Source organism: Carassius auratus, chromosome 27 (genome assembly GCF_003368295.1).
Source record: "Carassius auratus strain Wakin chromosome 27, ASM336829v1, whole genome shotgun sequence".
Lineage (NCBI taxonomy): Eukaryota > Metazoa > Chordata > Actinopteri > Cypriniformes > Cyprinidae > Carassius > Carassius auratus.
The window spans coordinates 4,268,012-4,289,116 of NC_039269.1; the positions used below are offsets into that span (position 1 = coordinate 4,268,012).

At 43.3% G+C, this 21,105-nt stretch overlaps 1 protein-coding gene across 1 annotated transcript; it reads right to left on the bottom strand.

The window, feature by feature from the left end:
* Nucleotides 1-8,992: 8,992 nt before the first annotated feature.
* On the bottom strand, nt 8,993-10,470 carry LOC113046348 (WAP four-disulfide core domain protein 18-like). Its single transcript, XM_026207235.1, has 3 exons — nt 10,302-10,470; nt 9,929-10,060; nt 8,993-9,239 (listed from the first exon to the last, which is right to left on the bottom strand). The coding sequence occupies exons 1-3, from the start codon at nt 10,384-10,386 to the stop codon at nt 9,025-9,027; spliced, it is 432 nt and encodes a 143-aa protein (XP_026063020.1). The 5' UTR covers nt 10,387-10,470; the 3' UTR covers nt 8,993-9,024.
* Nucleotides 10,471-21,105: the final 10,635 nt, after the last annotated feature.

Consider the following 21,105-nt stretch of genomic DNA (forward strand, 5'->3'; position numbering starts at 1 on the left):
AAATGCTGCTTTGTGGCTGATCATTTGTCGCCAGGGAGTTTCACTGAGATGAATTGTAAAGTGTGTCCTGCCCTCTGGTTCTCTTCTGCAGATAGAAGTCTAGTTTCCACATGGTGGACTCCATCGTGCAAAACTTTTTCACTTAAGTACATTTCTCCATTGTTGCAGCAGTTTCAAAGCGTAGTAGATGCTTCATGTATGCATTTGTTGAATACAGGTTAGCTAGTTTATGTACAGTTGTGCAAACAGGGATACTAGAGTGCCAGCTATCATGTATAATATGTGATCAATATGCAAAAGATATTTCAATGACATTAACCATATGTAGAAGCATTAAGAATTGTTTACATGTAAAAACTAGAATACATTAGACAACTTTTAAAATCTGAACTAATTTAAATTACTAATTACTAATTAAATACTAGATTTCACACTCTTGCTAACTTTGTAAATGGTTACAGAGATAAATAGGAATCATAAATGACTGAGGATCACACACAAACATTTTCTTTCTCCATGGGATGACACTTTGTATTAATTAAAATAATATGTATATATTAACTCTTTATAATTTAATTGGGTGCTTGTTCATCCATAAATATTTATGCACAGATACAATTCTGTGGCACTAGAATTTACCTTGGTTGGCTGAGGTGAGCACTGGTATTTGAAACGTTTGAATTAAATACATATATTTAAAAAATTTAAATGACAAAATTGTCATTACGCAACAAATTAACTACATCTTTAGCACTTAACAGTCAAAGTGACAGTGACTTTGTTTGACAAAGGTGCTAATATTTTATCATCAGTTACTCACCTTCAGGAATGCTTTTTTTCTTTTTTTCTTCTTCTTCTTCTGCAGAACATAAATATATATATATATATATATATATATATATATATATATATATATATATATATATATATATATTAGTGCTGTCAATCGATTAAAAAAAATTAACTAATTAATCGCACAATTTTCTAAAATTAATCGCGATTAATCGCGATTAATCGCAATTAAAAGACTGAAACTTTTTGGATATGTAAATGTAAAATGTAAATAATTAATGTAAACTCAAGACAAAGAAACTATTTAAATTCAAAATATGATTGTTTATTGGAATTTTTGTTTAACTTGTAACACAGATTTTCTCATGTAAACAACATACCTGCAATAGACCATCAATATCCTCCAAATTAACTGTTGGCTTGAAAGCCATTACAGAAATAAAAACACAGGCATGTAAGTACCATTTGAATTTCAAAACAATCAATGCCAATAAAAAACAAACATGATTTCCATGTTGAATTCTAAGTGGACTGCAAAAAAATTCCAAAGTATAGTCATTGCCAGTGCTTTAAGTGGGCCAGTACGCACCGGTACTAAGTACGGCCACTTCCAAATATAGCTCTTGAGCGTACCGCCACCTCTCCGTGCGCCCAGAACGTGCTTGTAGCGTACCGGTGCGCTCATTTGGACATCTGTTTTAATAGAGGTTTTAATCTTTTACCTGCACTGCCGATTTTCAGAGCGCCCTTCACAATGCAAGCTTCCTAATTCATCCCACCCAGAGCAGAAACTACATTACCCATTCACCCTTAAGTTATACAAGTGAATAGCGCATGTGTCGCTTTTCCCACTGTTAAGTGTCAACAACTCAACGTGGCCGGAGAAGGTGTGTGAAACTCGTTGAGAGTTATACTAAAGCAAAATCTTGAGTATTTATTGTCTGATAAACATTAAAAACTGTCTGCGGAGGTTGAGTCGTCCTGCAGCCCCCGCTGGCTGCTCATTGGCTGCAGCATCTTTTTTCTAAGTTCTAAAAAAATACCCTAGACGGCAAGGCACAAATTTAGATATTCATTTATCTAATTAATCTATAGCCTATGCACAAAGACAATATGGTCTTTTTGTCCCCTTTTTGTTTTAAAGCTTGATGAAGAGAGAGAGCGCAAGTTGCTGCAGCTGCGAGGAGGACAGTGATGCACGCGTACAGGAGTGATTGACAGTTCGCGGCACTGTGTACAAAAAAATACTCCGCTACACAATTATTTCGTTATTTTTCGTTTAAGCTTATTAACGTTAGCGTTACAGAAAGGTCTGATTTACGCACTGTTACAGTCATTGTTTTTGTTTTAAACAATGACATTTGAGTTCATGATTTTAATGTTGCTGTTTCTTGTGGCAGACTGAATGAAGAGTAATGTTTCTTGTGGCAGACTGAAGAGTAATCCGGCAGAGTTTTATACTGAAACTTTCCGTCTAAAAGTCCTTCCTTGGTCTTATCCATATTTCTTTGCACGTTGAACACACATAGGCCACAACTGGAAATAAAAAAACTGCAACCGCGTTAATTGCGTTATTTTTTTTTAACGCGTTAAATATTTCAAATTAATCGAATGCGTTAACGCGCTAATTTTGACAGCACTAATATATATATATATATATATATATATATATATATATATATATATATATATATATATATATTTATATATAAGAATGCTGGGATCCAAACAACTCTGGAGATCATTGATTTTCATTTTATAGAACCAAAATACACTGCATTTTTCAAAGTATTGTTTTGTAGTGTTCCACAGAAGAAATGGAGTTCTGCAGGTTTGGAACAAACATGAGGGTGAGCAAATGATAACAACATTTTCATTTTTGGACAAAGCATCACTTTAAATCTCAAATGGCATTTGTTGTATAAAGATATTGATAAATTCCTAAAAGGAAACTCAAAATCTGATTTCCTTTGCATGGAATTGGCAATCCCAGCTGCAATGTATAATAATGATGGGAGTACTGATTTGCCAAACTATCTCTGTTTTTCTGTTATGAATTGTTTCTGTTATGAAAGAAAGCAACTTTTACCGTGTTACCTTCCCGCAACTGTTTTCAATTTGTGCACAGTTGAACTGAAGGGCAAAAGCCCTCTCTATCTCTCTTTTATACACACAGGGCCGCTTTTGATTATGGCCTGAGACTTGCTTACTAGAGCACCTCTGACCCCTGGCATCACATACTGCAGCACATTGGAATGCTGTTGTTTTTATTGTTATTTTTCTCCAGAGTAGAGCTCATAACTGAGGATTTAGATAACATTAATTCTCAAGTTCATTACTAAAAAATAAACTTTATGGACAGAATTGACAGAGAAACACACAAAAATCAAACCTAAACATAACTCGACACTCAACTGAAATTCATAATACATGATAACATTCATTACTACAATTCACATAAAATGACTGCTTAAGAAAACATCACCAGGAAATATCTGTATAATATTATATAGAGGCCTGAGTCTTGTTGACGACAACCATAAACATTTAGACTAGGATAATCATTTCTCTGAACGCATTTTTAATCCTAATCCTACAAGGCATCTCTGACCTTAAAAGATACAATCCATTTTTTGTGTATGTGTGTCGCACACTCATACAAATACGCATTTTAGGGCATAATGTTTATCTTATTTTATTCAGACTGTTGCAAAAATAATCTTATTAGCTAGCCAAATTACGAGAGGATTGTGCATTTCTATGGCGACACTATCAACTGCAAAATGAATCTGCAGTGGTCAGGTGCTACAGCGATCATGTTGTGGTACCAATAAGTGTGTTCGACTTCATGCAGCGCTGCGCAGACCGAAGCAGTGTGTGCCGGTTCTTCGAATTCTTTTTTTTTTATTTTATTTTTTTTATCCAGAACAAAATTTACAACAGTAATGTATAAGAGTGTGCAAACAATTTATTCAGCAATCAACAACTATATTCATTAAAATAAATAAATAAAAAATTACAAGTCTTGTTTTTCTTTACAATGTTCTCCAAACTGGTGCAGTAGTCCTCAAGTCTGCTGAAGAAAATTGACGAAATTTGATTTGGATCCTGACCTTGTATCTGAAATTTTCCCAAAATAATAAAAAGATGTACAAAAACGTTATTACATTCTTTTTTAAACACATACGCATTAAAATTAATTTACTTGAATGCAATACGTTTTCTTTTTCATTACATTTTGCACATCCACCCAAAAATATATATATATAAAAAAACAAAATAATTATAATTATATAATTAAACCCAATTACAAAATACATGGATACTATACTCCTTTTCCATTGAGCAAACAAATCGCAGGGATAATCAAGATCCAGATCAAATCAGCCCTATTTCATGGTACATGCGGTGTCACGATATTAGATTTTTCATGTCATGGTTATTGTGGCCTCAAGAATTCACTGTATCGATATATTGTGATGTCTATAGAAACCTTGGGGTGGGGGGGGTTATTTTATATCACGGTTATCACCAATACCGGTATAAGTCGCGACAGTCCTACCATGATTTTTTTTTTTAAAAAGCCTCTTTTACTTTAAACCGTATATTACACAAACACGCCAAGCTTTATTCCAATTCTAAATCCACTGGTCCATAATAAGCTTTTGACCTGTAACACCTGGTTATGCTACTCTATTTATTTGGGCAACCGTTTAAGAATCAACATCTCTTAGAAACATGCAGTCTTTAACATGTTGCCTCAGAAAAATCACAAGCGCTCATGGAAGTATTACTTGCTCCCTACGAACCGTTTTCAGAATTCATGAAATGTTTCTACAACACCAGATCGGCATAATACAAATGATTTCCGACTGGAGTAATGACTGCAGACTATTCAGCTTAGCCAATAATAAATGTAATACACAACAGTTCTTTTAAATTGCCCCCCCCCCCCCCAAAAAAAAAAAAAAATAAAGCAAGAAAACAGCCAAATGATACCAAACACCAGGTCTTCAAATCAAGCATTTTTTATTTTATTTTTTATTTGAGGTGGTAGTAGTGGTAGAGAGACAAAGTCTTTCTAAACTGTTTGAGGAAACTATGAAAACATGCCATTTGAATAAAAGCACTGGAAAAGATCTCCAGACAGTATCATGCAAAATTCTCATGATCATCTCCCTGACCACAACATTGACTTTTGCCACATCCCCATCAATTCCCTTGAGCGCTTCCCTGGCCCTGTCCGGCACCCTGGCCATAGCCGCTTCCCTGGCCCTGTCCAGCACCCTGACTGGCACCCTGTCCAGCACCGCTTCCCTGTCCCGCGCCCTGTCCATAACCACTTCCCTTTCCCGCGCCGCTTCCCTGGCCCTGTCCAGCGCCCTGTCCAGCGCCGCTTCCCTGACCCTGTCCCGCGCCGCTTCCCTGACCCTGTCCAGTGCCCTGTCCAGCGCCGCTTCCCTGACCCTGTCCAGTGCCGCTTCCCTGACCCTGTCCCGCGCCGCTTCCCTGACCCTGTCCAGTGCCCTGTCCAGCGCCGCTTCCCTGACCCTGTCCAGCGCCCTGTCCAGCAACACTTCCCTGACCCTGTCCAGCACCGCTTGCCTGACCCTGTCCAGTGCCCTGTCCAGCGCCGCTTCCCTGACCCTGTCCAGCGCCGCTTCCCTGACCCTGTCCCGCGCCCTGTCCAGCGCCGCTTGCCTGACCCTGTCCAGTGCCCTGTCCCGCGCCACTTCCCTGACCCTGTCCCACGCTGCTTCCCTCACCCTGTCCAGTGCCGCTTCCCTGACCCTGTCCCGCGCCGCTTCCCTGACCCTGTCCAGTGCCCTGTCCCGCACCGCTTCCCTGACCAGCACCCTGTCCCGCGCCACTTCCCTGACCCTGTCCCGTGCCACTTCCATGACCAGCACCCTGTCCCGCGCCGCTTCCCTGACCCTGTCCAGCGCCCTGTCCCGCGCCGCTTCCCTGACCAGCGCCCTGTCCCGCGCCGCTTCCCTGACCCTGTCCAGTGCCCTGTCCAGCGCCGCTTCCCTGACCCTGTCCCGCGCCGCTTCCCTGACCCTGTCCAGTGCCCTGTCCCGCGCCGCTTCCCTGACCAGCACCCTGTCCCGTGCCACTTCCCTGACCCTGTCCAGCGCCCTGTCCCACGCCGCTTCCCTGACCAGCGCCCTGTCCCGCGCCGCTTCCCTGACCAGCGCCCTGTCCCGTGCCGCTTCCCTGACCCTGTCCAGTGCCGCTTCCCTGACCCTGTCCAGCGCCGCTTCCCTGACCCTGTCCAGCACCCTGTCCCGTGCCGCTTCCCTGACCCTGTCCAGCACCCTGTCCCGTGCCGCTTCCCTGACCCTGTCCAGCGCCGCTTCCCTGACCCTGTCCAGCGCCGCTTCCCTGACCCTGTCCAGCGCCCTGTCCAGTGCCGCTTCCCTGACCCTGTCCAGCACCCTGTCCCGCGCCGCTTCCCTGACCCTGTCCAGCGCCGCTTCCCTGACCCTGTCCAGCGCCGCTTCCCTGACCCTGTCCCGCACTGCTTCCCTGACCCCGTCCAGCACCCTGTCCCGCGCCACTTCCCTGACCCTGTCCCGCACCCTGTCCAGCGCCGCTTCCCTGACCCTCTCCAGCGCCCTGTCCCGTGCCGCTTCCCTGACCCTGTCCCGTGCCCTGTCCCGCGCCGCTTGCCTGACCCTGTCCCGCACCCTGTCCAGCGCCGCTTCCCTGACCCTCTCCAGCGCCCTGTCCCGTGCCGCTTCCCTGACCCTGTCCCGTGCCCTGTCCCGCGCCGCTTGCCTGACCCTGTCCCGCACCCTGTCCAGCGCCGCTTGCCTGACCCTGTCCAGCGCCGCTTCCCTGACCCTGTCCAGTGCCTTGTCCAGTGCTGCTTCCCTGACCCTGTCCCGCACCGCTTCCCTGACCCCGTCCAGCACCCTGTCCCGCGCCGCTTCCCTGACCCTGTCCAGCGCCGCTTCCCTGACCCAGTCCAGCGCCCTGTCCAGGGCCGCTTCCCTGACCCTGTCCAGCGCCCCTTCCCTGACCCAGTCCAGCGCCCTGTCCAGGGCTGCTTCCCTGACCCTGTCCAGCGCCCTGTCCCGCGCCGCTTCCCTGACCCTGTCCAGTGCCCTGTCCAGCACCCTGTCCCGCGCCACTTCCCTGACCCTGTCCAGCACCCTGTCCCGCGCCACTTCCCTGACCCTGTCCAGCGCCACTTCCCTGACCCTGTCCCGCGCCGCTTCCCTGACCCTGTCCCGCGCCCTGTCCAGCGCCGCTTGCCTGACCCTGTCCAGTGCCGCTTGCCTGACCCTGTCCAGCGCCCTGTCCCGCGCCACTTCCCTGGCCCTGTCCCGCGCCGTAGCCGCTTCCCTGGCCCTGGCCCTGGCCGTAGCCGCTTCCCTGGCCCTGGCCCTGGCCCTGTCCCGTGCCGTAGCCGCTTCCCTGGCCCTGGCCCTGGCCCTGGCCCTGTCCAGCACCCTGTCCCACGCCACTTCCCTGACCCTGTCCAGCACCCTGTCCCGCGCCACTTCCCTGACCCTGTCCAGCGCCGCTTCCCTGACCCTGTCCCGCGCCGCTTCCCTGACCCTGTCCCGCGCCCTGTCCAGCGCCGCTTGCCTGACCCTGTCCAGTGCCGCTTGCCTGACCCTGTCCAGCGCCCTGTCCCGCGCCGCTTCCCTGGCCCTGGCCCTGTCCCGCGCCGTAGCCGCTTCCCTGGCCCTGGCCCTGTCCCGCGCCGTAGCCGCTTCCCTGACCCTGTCCCGCGCCGCTTCCCTGACCCTGTCCCGCGCCCTGTCCAGCGCCGCTTGCCTGACCCTGTCCAGTGCCGCTTGCCTGACCCTGTCCAGCTCCGCTTCCCTGGCCCTGGCCCTGTCCCGCGCCGTAGCCGCTTCCCTGGCCCTGGCCCTGGCCCTGGCCCTGGCCGTAGCCGCTTCCCTGGCCCGCGCCGTAGCCGCTACCCTGGCCCTGGCCCGCGCCGTAGCCGCTACCCTGGCCCTGGCCCTGGCCCTGGCCCTGGCCCTGGCCCTGGCCCTGGCCCGCGCCGAAGCCGCTACCCTGGCCCTGGCCCTGGCCCTGGCCCTGTCCCGCGCCGTAGCCGCTTCCCTGGCCCGCGCCGTAGCCGCTTCCCTGGCCCTGGCCCTGTCCCGCGCCATAGCCGCTACCCTGTCCAGCGCCACTTCCCTGGCCCGGGCCGTAGCCGCTACCCCTGTCCAGCGCCACTTCCCTGGCCCTGGCCCGCGCCGTAGCCGCTTCCCTGGCCCGCGCCGTAGCCGCTTCCCTGGCCCTGTCCAGCGCCACTTCCCTGGCCCTGGCCCGCGCCGTAGCCGCTTCCCTGGCCCTGGCCCGCGCCGTAGCCGCTACCCTGTCCCTGGCCCGCGCCGTAGCCGCTACCCTGTCCAGCGCCACTTCTCTGGCCCTGGCCCGCGCCGTAGCCGCTACCCCTGTCCAGCGCCACTTCCCTGGCCCGCGCCGTAGCCGCTTCCCTGGCCCTGTCCAGCGCCACTTCCCTGGCCCTGGCCCGCGCCGTAGCCGCTACCCTGGCCCAGGCCCGCGCCGTAGCCGCTTCCCTGGCCCTGTCCTGCGCCGTAGCCGCTACCCTGTCCAGCGCCACTTCCCTGGCCCTGTCCCGCACCATAGCCGCTTCCCTGGCCCTGGCCCGCGCCGTAGCCGCTTCCCTGGCCTGCGCCGTAGCCGCTACCCTGGCCCTGGCCCGCGCCGTAGCCGCTACCCTGTCCCAGCGCCGCTTCCCTGGCCCTGGCCCGCGCCGTAGCCGCTTCCCTGGCCCTGTCCCACGCCGTAGCCGCTACCCCTGTCCAGCGCCACTATCCCTGGCCCTGGCCCGCGCCGTAGCCGCTTCCCTGGCCCGCGCCGTAGCCGCTTCCCTGGCCCGCGCCGTAGCCGCTTCCCTGGCCCGCGCCGTAGCCGCTTCCCTGGCCCGCGCCGTAGCCGCTTCCCTGGCCCGCGCCGTAGCCGCTTCCTGGCCCGCCGTAGCGCTTCCCTGCCCGCGCCGTAGCCGCTTCCCTGGCCCGCGCCGTAGCCGCTTCCCTGGCCCGCGCCGTAGCCGCTTCCCTGGCCCGCGCCGTAGCCGCTTCCCTGGCCCGCGCCGTAGCCGCTTCCCTGGCCCGCGCCGTAGCCGCTTCCCTGCCCGCGCGCCGTAGCCGCTTCCTGGCCCGCCGTAGCCGCTCCTGGCCCGCGCCGTAGCCGCTACCCTGGCCCGCGCCGTAGCCGCTACCCTGGCCCGCGCCGTAGCCGCTACCCTGGGCCCGCGCCGTAGCCGCTACCCTGGCCCGCGCCGTAGCCGCTTCCCTGGCAACTTGTCTGACCTCTTCCCTGACCACGTGGTTCACGGCATGCTAAGCCACTGGTGGTTGGGCAACATTTCTGTGTGGCAGGACACTGGCCATCGTTGAAACAGCTTTTAGCACACAGTGGAATCATCTCCGGTATGGGACACTGACCCGGCTTCTCTGCGTGAACACAGAACGTCAGCTTTAGTTTGTGCATGTAGACCAGGGATCTTCAGATCTGGACTTCGAGAGCCACATTCCTGCAGAGTTTATCTCCAGTTGTAATCAGACACACCAGAGCATGCTAATCAGTGCAAATCAATGTCTTTGGGATCATTAGAGAGAAAAAAATAAAAAAAATGGCAGTGTCCATAGACAGTATGCCACATTGTTATACAACAAAACATTCAAAGCGCAAATAGCAAGTTTTATCTACAGAATGAATTACACTCCAAGTCAGTGGTTCTCAATTCCAGTCCTGGGGGACCCCTTGCTCTGCACATTTTGCGTGTCTTTTTTTAACACACCAGATTGAGATCAACTTGTTAGTCCAGTTCATGGATCTCCATCCTGACAAGCTGATCACCACAATCTGGTGTGTAAAATAAGGGAGATATGCAAAATGTGCAGAGCAAGGGGTCCCCCAGGACTGGAATTGAGAACCACGGTTCGAAGTACTATTCATCTTATTTTGTAAAGCCATCCGGTCCTTAAAACCATCCTAAGGGATTAATTCAAACCAACTTTGAACAACAAAATGCAAAGTCTCTGCTTAGAACTTACACTAAAACCAGTGCATTACTAGTGGGTGTGTTTTTTTTTTGTTGTTTTTTTTTTTGTCTTGGCATCTATTATTAACTGAAACTCACTGAAAACAGGCAGCACGCAAACAGGCCCACAGTCAAATTGACAGCATTTTTGCCCTCCAGGACAGTCTTCATCAGAGGAACATCCTTGATGGGATGGCACAACCGTCAGCCTCACCGGACAGAAACCATCCACTAGAGAATTCAAGAGGATTATTAGGGGAGGCCAGGGAGTGCGGTTTCAGCATTTGTAAATCTGGGGTTCTCAATGGGTCTCAAACCAATATACAAAAAGTTTATACATATGTCTGCTTCAAATCGAAAGCATTTTAAAACCTACTACTCATTCATAAGCCATGTTAAATACTTTCAAAGACAGAGTCACTTATTTCTCCATTTCTTCAGGTTGTGGAATGAAATTAACGGATCTTTTCACCTGTGTTTTGTTTTTGAATAGCATAAGTTATGCTCAAGTGTCCGAACAAACACGCAGTCAACAAGAAATACACTCGAGCTGTCATCCTCCCAGCCTGTGATCTCTGCTGGAAAATGCACTGAATTGGTGCGTCAGGAGAAGCAGACGGTAACGCGAACAAAACTAAAATGAATACGTGTTGGTGTAATAGCAACCTCAGTAAAATGGGATTTTAAAGATTTCAAGGAGCAGGTCAATTCCAACCCTGATCAAACTCACCTGCCTGTAGCTTTCTATTAATCTGAAATGCCTTGATTAGTTTGTTCAGGTGTGTTTGATTGGGGTTGGACCAGCTGAATGCTGCATTCTAGCCATGTCATAGATCCAGTATTTTTAGATCCAGACAAAGTATTTTTTTCTTTTCATGTTTAAAACTATTCCTGTTACCTCCTGCGTTTAGATTAACTCAACTGCCTTGACTAAATTAATGATGTGCACAGATTTAACGGATGCATGTGGGAGTTATTTATTCCTTGTTTTGACACTTACGGTGACAACAAGATATAAGAGCCATTTTTAAGACCTGTAAAGAGTGAGAGAGAAAATGACTGTAAGGTCATAGTTACTATATGCAGCAATTTTTTTTTGTGCCTACTAAGTTGCTGAATGTGTAATATTAATGGGCCTGTACAGATAAGGGTTTTTTTCAGCAGATTGTGTGAATATTGCTTACCTCAGATGGCCAGAATTGGCATAGAAGAAAATGGAGCTCTATTCCCTGCAGAAAAAGAGAGCCATGCCAGGCTAGAAACATGATCTGGTCTGACACTGAGGCTTGTGTGAGTTTAGATTGTAAGAAATTCTGATGTAAGCCCTGAATCATCTCACATGGCTACCTGTACCCATTCGAGGAAGATTGCAAATGTATTAAAAGAAACCAGACACTGCAAAGCCTCTCAGTTTCTGCATGGCATAAACATTAACCTAGGAAAATAGAATTATTTGATTTAAGAATTTTTTTTTTTTTTAGCTTTATTCAATAGCTCTTTGGAATATTTGATTTTGATTTCTCAGTCACAGCATCAAGAGGTTGAACTTACTGTATGTTCACCATCGTTCATGACGACATTGCATATTAACTTTATACAATACTTTCATGTCTCCAATATCAGATCACAAACTCGCACTCGTTTCAAATGGTGTCAAATTTTGTCAAATATTTGTTAGTTACAAAAATAACCTAAGAGAAGGAATTAGAGTAGTTCAGCCAAATAGGAAAATCTGCTGAAAATCTACTCACCTACAGGCCCTCCAGGATCTAGATGAGTTTTTCTCTTCATCGGAATGGAGTTGGAGAAATGTAGCATTACATGACTTTCTCAACAGTGAATGGGTAACGTCAGAGTTTAAACAGCTCATTAAATCTTCACAATAATCCACAAGACTCCAGTTTATCTGTTAACATCTTGTGCAACAAATCCATCAATAATATATATTTAACTTTAAACCATCACTTCTGGCCAAAATATGATTCCAGTGAAAAAGTACATCCACTGTTATCTTCTCACATCAACATCCACTGACATATTTGTTTAAAACGGTTTTGAACCGCTTTCAGTTGTAAACTTGATCTGTGAATATCTGTCTCCTAAATCAGACGACTTTTACACTAAGTCGTCGTCTGACTTCAATATTATCAACAGATTCTGATTATTTTAGCAGGAAAATACCTTAATGACAGATTTGAAGTCGTGAGTAACTTGTGGCCTATTGTGGGGTTTTTATTAGTTGTTTAGACTCTCATTCTGACGGCACCCATTCACTGCAGAGGATCCATTGATGGGGGGGGGGGGGTATTTAGCAGATTTTCATTTTTAATATGAAGTCAAGATTATGTCTCAAGCCAATATTTCATGTGCATTTGTTTATTTCGTGAAAAGCCAGAAATAATGTAGTCAGTGGGCTATCGCAAATTATTACCTGTCTAATTGTTTCAGGATCACTGGTTATAAAACTCACAATTTATGCCTCTTAGGCCATCTAAATCTAACAGATGTAGAATATAAAGACATTTATAACACATAATGTTCATTAATGTAGGCTGTGGGATTTTTGCTCAACTGCACTTCAGTTTGGAATTTACTGTCGAAAAAAGCGTAGGACTGACCATAATCATAAGAGTACTCTGGTAATTTATGCTATCAGTGAAGCAATTCAGCAAATGCAGATACATTTGACAGGGAAGCTTTTCTTTTCCATAATAGCCTTACATGTGGAAAAAGTTTTCTGTTTCTTACTAGCCCAGGAACTACACATCTATGGTGCTACATCAAATCTAACATTAACTAAACTGACTTCACCAATCACCGGAGAGCCCAGGACTCTCATAAAATGCATTTGCTATTGAAAAGTACAATGCAAAATTATAAGTGCCTGTCAATATAACAGTACTGATTTTAAGGCACCCTTACTGGTGTACTTGTACTTGAGTCACAGTTCTGTTTATGTTTTTTTTTTTTTTTTTTTTACTTAAGACGCCTTTTTTCACCTGCTCAAATGAGGAAACTTTCTTTGTCAAACACACAAAGGCGCCTGTGTTTGTTCCCTGAGGTTTTTCATTAAATTTGAAATGTTATCAAGTTGGTTAAACGAATGAATTATAAAATGAATTATTCATGTTCTCCACCTGGAGAAGAGAGAAAGGGGGAGAAAGAAAGAGAAAACATGATAATGAGAAAAAGAGAAAACATAATGCAGCATCTTTGTCCAAACCAGGCTGTATAGAACTAATGAAAGAAAAATCAGTCATTGCAGCTCACCCAGGTGTTCTCATTTATTGAAGAGATGTCATATTATGAGCTGCTGATAGTTTTCATTTGGTTGTAAGTGCGTCTGTGCTCCAAGGTCACGTTGTGCTGGACAAGTGATTTAAAGTGTTCAGTAACCCCACTGAGCTTCTCATGTAAACACTTGTCTGCTTATCAGTGGCTAGAAACGAGCATGGTATCTAACAACACACAGAGATGTATTCTGTTAGCTCAAATGAATATTACAATTCTGTCATGTATAACTAACCCTTACATGAATATGAAGTTTTTGAGCTTCAGAAGGAATTCAAAAAACACAGTAAAATATATGTTTTTTTACTCTCATGCAATACAACAGTTTTGTGTCACAAACAGACCGAAGCTGAAGTTGAGGTAATTTAATTTAGCCTACCATTTAAAATATTGGAGTCAGTAAGATTTTTAAAATATTTTTTAGAAAGATGTTACAGAAGTCACTTATGTTAACCAAAGCTGAATTTATTTTATATAAAATAGACTAAAACAGTAATAATGTGAAACATTATTAAAATTTAAAATAAATGTTGCATTGCAATCTACAAAGCACAATTTTCAGCACACATCAGTGTCACATGGTCTTACAGAAATTATTTTCATTTGGTGCTAAAGAAGCAAATTTTTATTATTATCAGTATTGAAATATTTTTTTGGAAACCATGATAAAAACAATTCTGGATTCTTTTTTATAAAAAGCAAGTTCAAAAGAACAGCATTTATTTGAAATAGACATTTTTTTTGGGGGGGGGGGGGGTGGTTATGCCAGTTTTTTTATGATTATGATTTATGAATTTATGATTTTACCGTCACTTTTGATCAATTTAATGCATCCTTTATATAAAAATTATAAATAAAAAAGAAAATGAAACCTTACTGACCCCGATCTTTACCTTTTTGGTAAAATACAAATGAAATGCAGTACAAAACAGAAATATGCACAAATTTAATTCAGTAATTGAAATTATTGTATTTTTATGCTGACGATTTTAACAGAAATAGACGCTAAAATCAAACTTCATTTTGAGTCACCATGTTATCTAAACCATTAACAACGTAGAGCGTTCCAAATCAGTTGCTTATAAAGGTCAATATGATGCCTTGTGTAGGTTGTGAGTCAACAGACTAAGTTTTTTACTAGAGGACTGCAGCTTTAGCATTCCCCTCGCATCTTTATGGCACTGAAGAAAAAAACGAATGAGTGAAGTGTGCTGTCATGACTCCTCAGGGAACAGGTTCTGAGCGGAGCGGGGAGGGGACACACACTGTGGTCTAACTTGTGGCTCAGGCCAGAGCATGCAGACTCATCCGTGAGATTAATGAGCCTGGCCAAGCGAAGGCTCATCACATTAGCATAGAGATATAAAAAGTGACTCTGTCATGAGGGGAGGCACACTGGTGACTGCTCTGACGAAAGATCACCCAGGATGCGATGCAGATTCATCTCTGCTCACGGTTCTTTCTGATCTCAGCATTGGGCACTGCTGACTCCATTCATATAATTGCATTGTCAGACATTGACTGGTACAGTAAACAAGGTTGATGAGCTGTGCATGCAGGTGTTTTAAGAGTCCTGGTGGATGCATAAGGGAACAAATCTGTCAAGAAATTCTGTATTTGAAAAATTCTGTTGGTTTCCAAAGCCAAACAGTAAAAACATGGAAGAACAACCCGCTTCCTTAGCTAGTTCAAGCACTGGAGCCTGGATAGTAGTACCAGCTGGTTTTCTATTGCTAAAAAAGAATTGTTTTCTTAATGCACCCAATGAAATTCTGAAATCATTCTGAAATGCCGTCTGATTTTTTTTCTAGTGATTTTTTTGGACGAATACTCTGGCCACTCTTTTTTATGTAATGAATTGTGAGCGCGGACCAACACCATGTCCCAACTACACGTGACGTGATGCGCAATAAAAGGTATCTTTTCCATGTTAATCTGAGTTTTTGCCCTAACTAGCCTTCTATTTCCTCAATGTCGCGGCTGGAACAACAACATACAAACTATATGACATTATGATAATCTCAGGTGATTACGTGCTTTATTCAAAATTAAAAGTGTCTCATATGAGTTTAAAAATAATTTTGTGTGACCTTATTGCCATACTGAAAGCAATAACAGATAGTTCACCTCAGATCTTGAAAAAGATCTGTTAAAACGGTGAACTCAGTGTGTTCCAAAGAGTGTGTTCCATAAAGATGTTATCAGTCACACAGTATGTACATTTAATGATGTTAAAAGGATTTAATATTTATGAATTTGATCCAAAATAGAAGAGGTTTGAATGACTCTTGCACTATATAAGTCTCCTAAAGCCATATGACAGCTTAGTGTAAGGATTTAAAGCTAACATGGTACACTGACATCTGAGGGTATGTTTACATGACAACAATGTAATAGAAGTATAAAAGTTTTACAACAGATACATGAAAATGACTAAGAATGCAGACATTCAGACTGAATAAACGGTTTACTCAGATTCCTTCTTATGGCCTATTTTTAATTCTTTTGTGCCTTTTTTATTTTTATTTTTTTTTATTAAGAATGAATGGGGACTAGTGGTTGTCAAGCTTCAAAATGACTAAAACACACTGTATCAAGGAAGAGGTTCTCGTGACTCTTGCACTATATTCCAAGTCTTCTGAATGAATTAGTGTGAGCAACAGACTGAAATTCAATTGCTCACTAAAATATTGGTGAGTTTGTGAGAAAAAACATGAACATCATGATGATTCATGATTCATTAACACATAGCATTCTTTTTAATTATTATTATAATTATTATGCTATCAAAAATATTCACATCTCAAAATATCCCTCCTTTGAATTTCACAAGTAATATCATCCATCTCTTATTTCATGGCACATCTTGATCTGACAGGGTGTTCAGGAACATGGGGGAGGGGCAGAGACGGACTTATTCATGAAATGTGAAGAGAGCCTCTTTATGCCTGGGATTGTTTAAACTAATTATCTCTCAATTTCAATCAATCCTGGCATGTGAATATAATCAGCAGAAAACGCAGCGAGAGGGAGATCAAAACTGCGTCTCAACAAGCCAACAGATTAAAGAGTCTGCCATGCAGATCATGCATTAATGATGAGCGAGAGAGAATGAAAGAAAGATGATTTAGTGTTGTCTAATCGCACACAAACAAGACAAAGAGAGGCAACGAGACTTTGTTCCAACTGAATTAGAAATCCAAAAAAAGGATAATGCATCATAAAAACATCACTTATTATCTACAAACAATATATCTTAATCAGATTTGATCTCCTTTTGCATATAGTTTAGGCACACATACACACACACACACAAAGAATTTCAACATCAAGTGGTACCTACAAATCAATTCTGCAAGACATTTACTCTTTTCTTCTCCAACTCTCTCTCTCTCTCTCTCTCTAATAGATATAGTTCTACCAGAAAGATTCGGGAGATAAAATGATGTACGAAGCAAACATTTATTGACAGCTCAGCAAGCACAATTATAAATTTCTTTGGCGGAAGGCCCCGTCCATGGTTCGTAATCCGAGGGTAGCGAATCTGCATTTCCTGCCTGAAGACGAAGGCAGGGGCGCAGCCGACCCCCCTGGAAGGTAAGGACAGGACCATCCTGGTGGTGGTGGGGAGGGTGGAGGTTGTTGTCGCGTCGGCATCTGCGAACTCAAACATGTGTAAGTACGATCTTTTATACAGGAGTATAAAGACGTGATTGGATAATGATGAAGCTAATTAGTGACGAAGTGATTGAGTCTTCCTGGCAGAACTTAGACTAAAGCTTCCATATCTTATATGGAATAATGTAATAATGTTTTACTTTAAAATGACATGAAATCCCGGATTTATCACTGTTAACCAAAGAACATGTTCATACCTTAGCAGTTTTTCAGTCTTTTTCATTAAAATTATTATTTATTTATTTATTTTTTGATGAACTGCACTTTTTGGAAAAACTTTGTGAAAAGACTTTGTGAATATGAGTGTCTAAAAATGTTTACAAAAAATAGGCCTACCCTTGAATACTAATGAGATCACAGAAACCAGCTTAGACCTGCATGAAAATGTCAACATTTTGTTTCCCTCTGTCTCTCTTTCAGCAAGGTACACTGACAGATATACACACTCCATTTGTATTATTCCATTCGCTTTTAAATGCACCAGTATTTTACCTCCCTTAATGTCTCCGGTCACTGCAGCCTTTCTAAAGGACAGACAGCTGAGATGCCTGCTCAGATTCAGGGCATAAATCCACACAGACTCCAACCAGATATTCGCTCGCTAGTGAGTCAGCAAATTAACAAAGTGAGAGACCGTTAATAAGTGTGCTCACACCTCCATGTTTCCCTCAAATGTATAAAAAATAGCCCAGGGAGACAGCAGCCCACAGAAGAAAAATAAATAAATAAATTAATTAAAAACTCTTCTAGGAGAAAATGAGTAAAAGAGTCAACTATCCATGGCAGAGGAGTTCAAAAACTGCCTGATGCTCAACTTCTTCATATTTACAGAATATCACTGGGCCTTTAGCCAGTTCCATGTGTCAGGAGGTCAGATGTGTTTTCCTGGCTTGTATTGAGAAGTGAGTGGACAGTAGCTCAACTCATAAATATCTGACAGGGCTGAGATCGAAGGGTGTCTCAGGACTGAGAGAAGCTACAGCTATGCTATCACTTCATCTGTCACATCCCACAATGCAATAATACTTATGAGAAGTGTTTTCAGCTTTAATGTTAGTTTAGCAAGATCATTTGGCTCAGCTCAGCTCAGCTTATCAGTTAAGATCCAGCTCTTTCAGTTCCCAAATAGCTCTTCATTAAGTACCACTTCTGATTTTTTAAGCCAGATTTAGCCATGTTTTGATTTATGATTGGTTTGTGTGCGTTATTCAATGTAATTATACCAAACCTTTCCAAAAATCTAATAATGCAAAACATTAAACACTATTACAGACTGTTACACTGAAGTATCCAAGCCATTCCAAATTAACCATTCTCGAAACAGAACACGGTGTGCCACATAACAAAGTCCAACCAGTCGTGAGCACCAGGAGATTACATTTTCATTACATGTGCTTGGTGGCAGGCACACACATCAAACCAACATCCAGTTAAAAAATTCATAATTTGCTGAAGCAACATTTGCAAAATCAACATTTGCTGAAGCAACCATGTTAGTTTGCTTTAACAAGTCTTTGACATTTTTTATCATGACTTGCATGTCACAGGTTGTTAAATCAGAAAAAAAAAAAAAAAAAAGATTCTGGCTATGTGATGGAAATGTCAGAATGCATTAGTTTAAATCTGCACTATGATAAAAGTATTTTGTGGTAGCAATGCCAAAAGAAGCATGATAATTCAGGTGAACAGAACACAAGTTGTTGGTGTTTTACTGCCACTAGTGTTTGTTTTTTCAGCTGGAAACGGCAGTGAATTGTACTGTATGTATAGCTAGGTTTTTGAAGATTTGCAAAAGGTGTAGATAGAAGCCCATTTTTCCAGTGAGCCTAGGCTGGATACAGAAGCACATGAGTGTTAGCAACAAACTAAACTAGTGCAAAGCAGCAGGATCGATAAGCATAGACATTTCGTATGTAGGCATTTATGATTACATAAAAGTTAATTTTTACTGTTAAAATTAAGAAAAATGAGCAGCAGGTAACTCAATTTTTGGTCAGTTGCTATACTAGCAATCAGATATTTCCCGATATTTACTGTCGTCCATAGCAACGCTTTACATTTTTTTAATGTAAAATATTTTAGATCCCCTAATAAAACAAAAATTCTGAAACTGTATATAGAGAAGTTTCACCTCATTAGCACAAAAACCTGTTTTATGTTACCACAAGTACACAGAACTTGTCATGTATTAGTGTAGATATGCTGAAACAGAACAGAACTGAAAATGATGTGATGTTAAGTACCACGGTAAAACAAATCTCTTCATTGACATGCTTCTATATTAGAGATAGCTGGATTCAGCAATGGTCATAGGTGGTTTCATATTGTGACACAATTTCATGTACTTTATTACATTATATTTGCATTGGGCAGATTCTTAACTAAAGCAACTAATATGGCATTTTGTGACATTCATCAGTTCATGCGTTCAGTTCATGCAACAGAAAAATAATAATAACAGCTATGTTTTGAGACATTTATGTCAGTGATTAACCTGTAGTGGCAGTAGTAATAGAAAGAGGCAGCAACCAGACGTAACATAAAATTTGTTTATTTGTATTTATTAATCATCGGTCTAATTCTTATTTTCAGTTTTTCAGGGAAATGAAAGTCAACACCAGCAACATTTAATTCAACATTTCACTTGCCTCACTAAACACTGATTTTACATTCCAGCAAGTGCTGGAAAATAGCAACTTAAATTAGCTTCGATAATTACAGAAGTTAGGTTCAAACGAGGCTCTGGCCCCTTGACATTTTCTCTTCTTCAACTCTTCCTGTGTTTGATATGCAGAGAAATGGTGGGCAAAGAAAAGGCTGTCCTTCTGTCCTGAATATTTGATCTTTTCCGACGTGATTAGGCAGGAGAGTTTAAAACCCACAGTCTGCCGCCCTATTCCAAACATTCAGGATTCTCATAGGGACACAGAAGACAAACAAAAACATGTTTTCTCTGGCGTTTGGTCACGAGATTCTATAATTATCCTTCTGGTTCTCTCCTCTTCCAAACTGCTCCAGACTTGCACTGTTCTCTCTGGCAGCTCTGTACTTAATGCTACGGTGTTAAGGAGTTAATAAGAGGTTTGCTTGCACCTACTATAGGGAAGGGAAAACACAAAATATAAGCAGTATTTAGAGAAAAACAAAAGTATAATAGCAACACATTGTGCACAGTGGAAAGATTCCACTCGCTGAAAAGTTAGTGCTGAATCCAAATGCAAACCAACTTGTCAAATGGCTTCTATAAATACAATCAGGTTAGTGCACAAACAAAATTTCTCCAGTCAAACAAAGACTATGTATTAATTTTATTGCACCCATATTTCGGCTCTAATTGCTACAGGCAGCAATTAGGATGTGTAACGTAATTTAGAGCGTGCACTGACCCGTGAGATTGCCTCGGCAAACCGCTTTGACAGAACTTCACCATGAACGGAATAAGCAGCAGGAGTTTTACATATCATTCTCTCTATGGTCGTCCCCAGGCTTCTTCATTTCAGCTCCAAATTAATTTACAAGTGACTATAGTAATAGGACTGTAAAGCAGGAAAATTATCTCATGACAAGGGAAATAACATGCTCTGTCTTCCATATTTAAAAAAGAAATAGAAGAGTCACCAAATCACCATGCACTTTTTTTATTTCTGCCCTGGAAATACTTGAGGTCAGATATTTAATAAGGGTTGGGGCTCTTATACTTGGAGAGTGTCTCATTTGAGGATATTGAAGTCTTGTTGTGGTCAAAATCCACAAAAGCCATCGTCTCGCCTCTCTCGATTAGTATGTGACGAGTGAAATCGTCTTGGTTTGACCTTGTCACTGGGGCTTAAATGGCCACCGTAATAAGATGTCACTGGGAGGAAGTGAATTTAGCCTCCATACAGACTGAAGCATTGTTAAAACATCCCAAAGATAAACACATTTTAAAGTCTGCTGATGCTATTGAAGAGGTTCACACTTCTTATGTTCTTAATACATAACAATAATTATATATATAAAAAACAACTCAAAACTTGAATCTAACACTTCAGTTGCTCTATGAGGACTTGGAAAACACTTACAGATGTGTTAAATCTTTTTATGTTAGTCTTTTTTGGTAAATCTTGTTAGGTGAGTCCTTTCTGAGTGAATCACATTTGTTTTTCCTGCCGTTTTCTCTTGCTTCTCTTATTTCATCAGGGGAGAAAAGGAAAAGGATCTGAGAGTGCGGAATATTCTCAAATAACAAAGTTGTTTTACTCTCGGAGTCACAGTGAACCATGTCATCCATCTTTAGGACTGTCAACCTGATTCTATATTTGAATGAC